The sequence below is a fragment of the Geospiza fortis genome, unplaced genomic scaffold (assembly GCF_000277835.1).
Source record: "Geospiza fortis unplaced genomic scaffold, GeoFor_1.0 scaffold662, whole genome shotgun sequence".
In the NCBI taxonomy this organism is placed as follows: Eukaryota; Metazoa; Chordata; class Aves; order Passeriformes; family Thraupidae; genus Geospiza; species Geospiza fortis.
In genome coordinates, this window is record NW_005054450.1 from 993,288 (window position 1) to 994,319 (window position 1,032).

General features: G+C 51.7%; 1 protein-coding gene across 1 annotated transcript in view; it reads left to right on the forward strand.

Moving 5' to 3' along the window:
- TMEM201 (transmembrane protein 201) overlaps positions 1-1,032 on the forward strand; it is a 24,831-nt gene that overhangs the window by 6,924 nt on the left and 16,875 nt on the right. Inside the window, exon 5 of the mRNA XM_031062545.1 lies at positions 840-985. Coding sequence (XP_030918405.1) covers positions 840-985 — 146 coding nt within the window. The remainder of the gene's footprint in view (positions 1-839; positions 986-1,032) is intronic.

Consider the following 1,032-nt stretch of genomic DNA (forward strand, 5'->3'; position numbering starts at 1 on the left):
TAATATGCATGGAGGATGGGATAATGGGGTTTCTCCTTCACGGTTTTATGGCTCCCTAAAGATCTGTGCAGAGAATTTAGTGCTGCATTCCTTGGCCTTCAACCATGGTCAAGCCTTGGGATTGGACTGTGCTGTAGTGTGATGTGTCCATCCTCTGGCTTGCCTAATCCAGTCTGCTTTGTGTAATTATAATGAGTTTAATCAGAGTGATTCCTGGAGAACAGATTGAAATTTGATCTCGCTTAATGATAAGATCTTTGGCTGGTGCCCTTTTCTCAGCTTTATTTCTAGTCCCTGCCTCTTGCCAGAGCTATCCAGTTGCTCACATGCTGCCAGTCTTTGGCCCCTTTTTAAGCATTCAGTGAGCTGCAGTTCCTGTGCCAGCTGAGAAACCTGGGACTGTGTTATCCAGTGTGCTTGGATAAGGGTGTCAGTGGCAGCAGGGCTGGCTGTTCCAGGGAGGGATGAGCCTGGAGTGAAGGAGCCACAGGCATTTTGTGTCCCCTCATTTGAGGAGACGAAGAGCAATTCAAGTTACTTGTCTCAGCTATGTGGAATTCCTAAGATCTCAACAAAGACAGCAAAATCAGGCATGGAAATTCAAGATCCTGATGTTGGGCCACAGCAGCCTTCTCCAAGGCTCTTCTTTGCCATCCCTTCTGGAATAGAGGCTGGGTCAGCTCTGTGTGAGGCTGGCTCTATGCCTGGCATGCAGCTTGGTTCTGGGAGCTGTCCCTGTGAGACTGGGGTCATGCTGTGCCCTTCTGTCAATGGCAAACATGACAGCTGGTGAGGCACCTGCACTTCTCACCAGTTTTCCCCTGCTGTTCTCTGTCCAGGGCAAGTACGATGAGGAGATTGAGGTGTACAAGCACCACCTGGAGCAGACCTACAAGCTGTGCCGCCCGTGCCAGGCTGCAGTGGAGTATTACATCAAGCACCAGAACCGGCAGCTGCGGGCGCTGCTGCTCAGCCACCACTTCAGGCGCCGGGAGACGGGCAAGAGCTACAGCCAGGGGTGTGGGGACACGC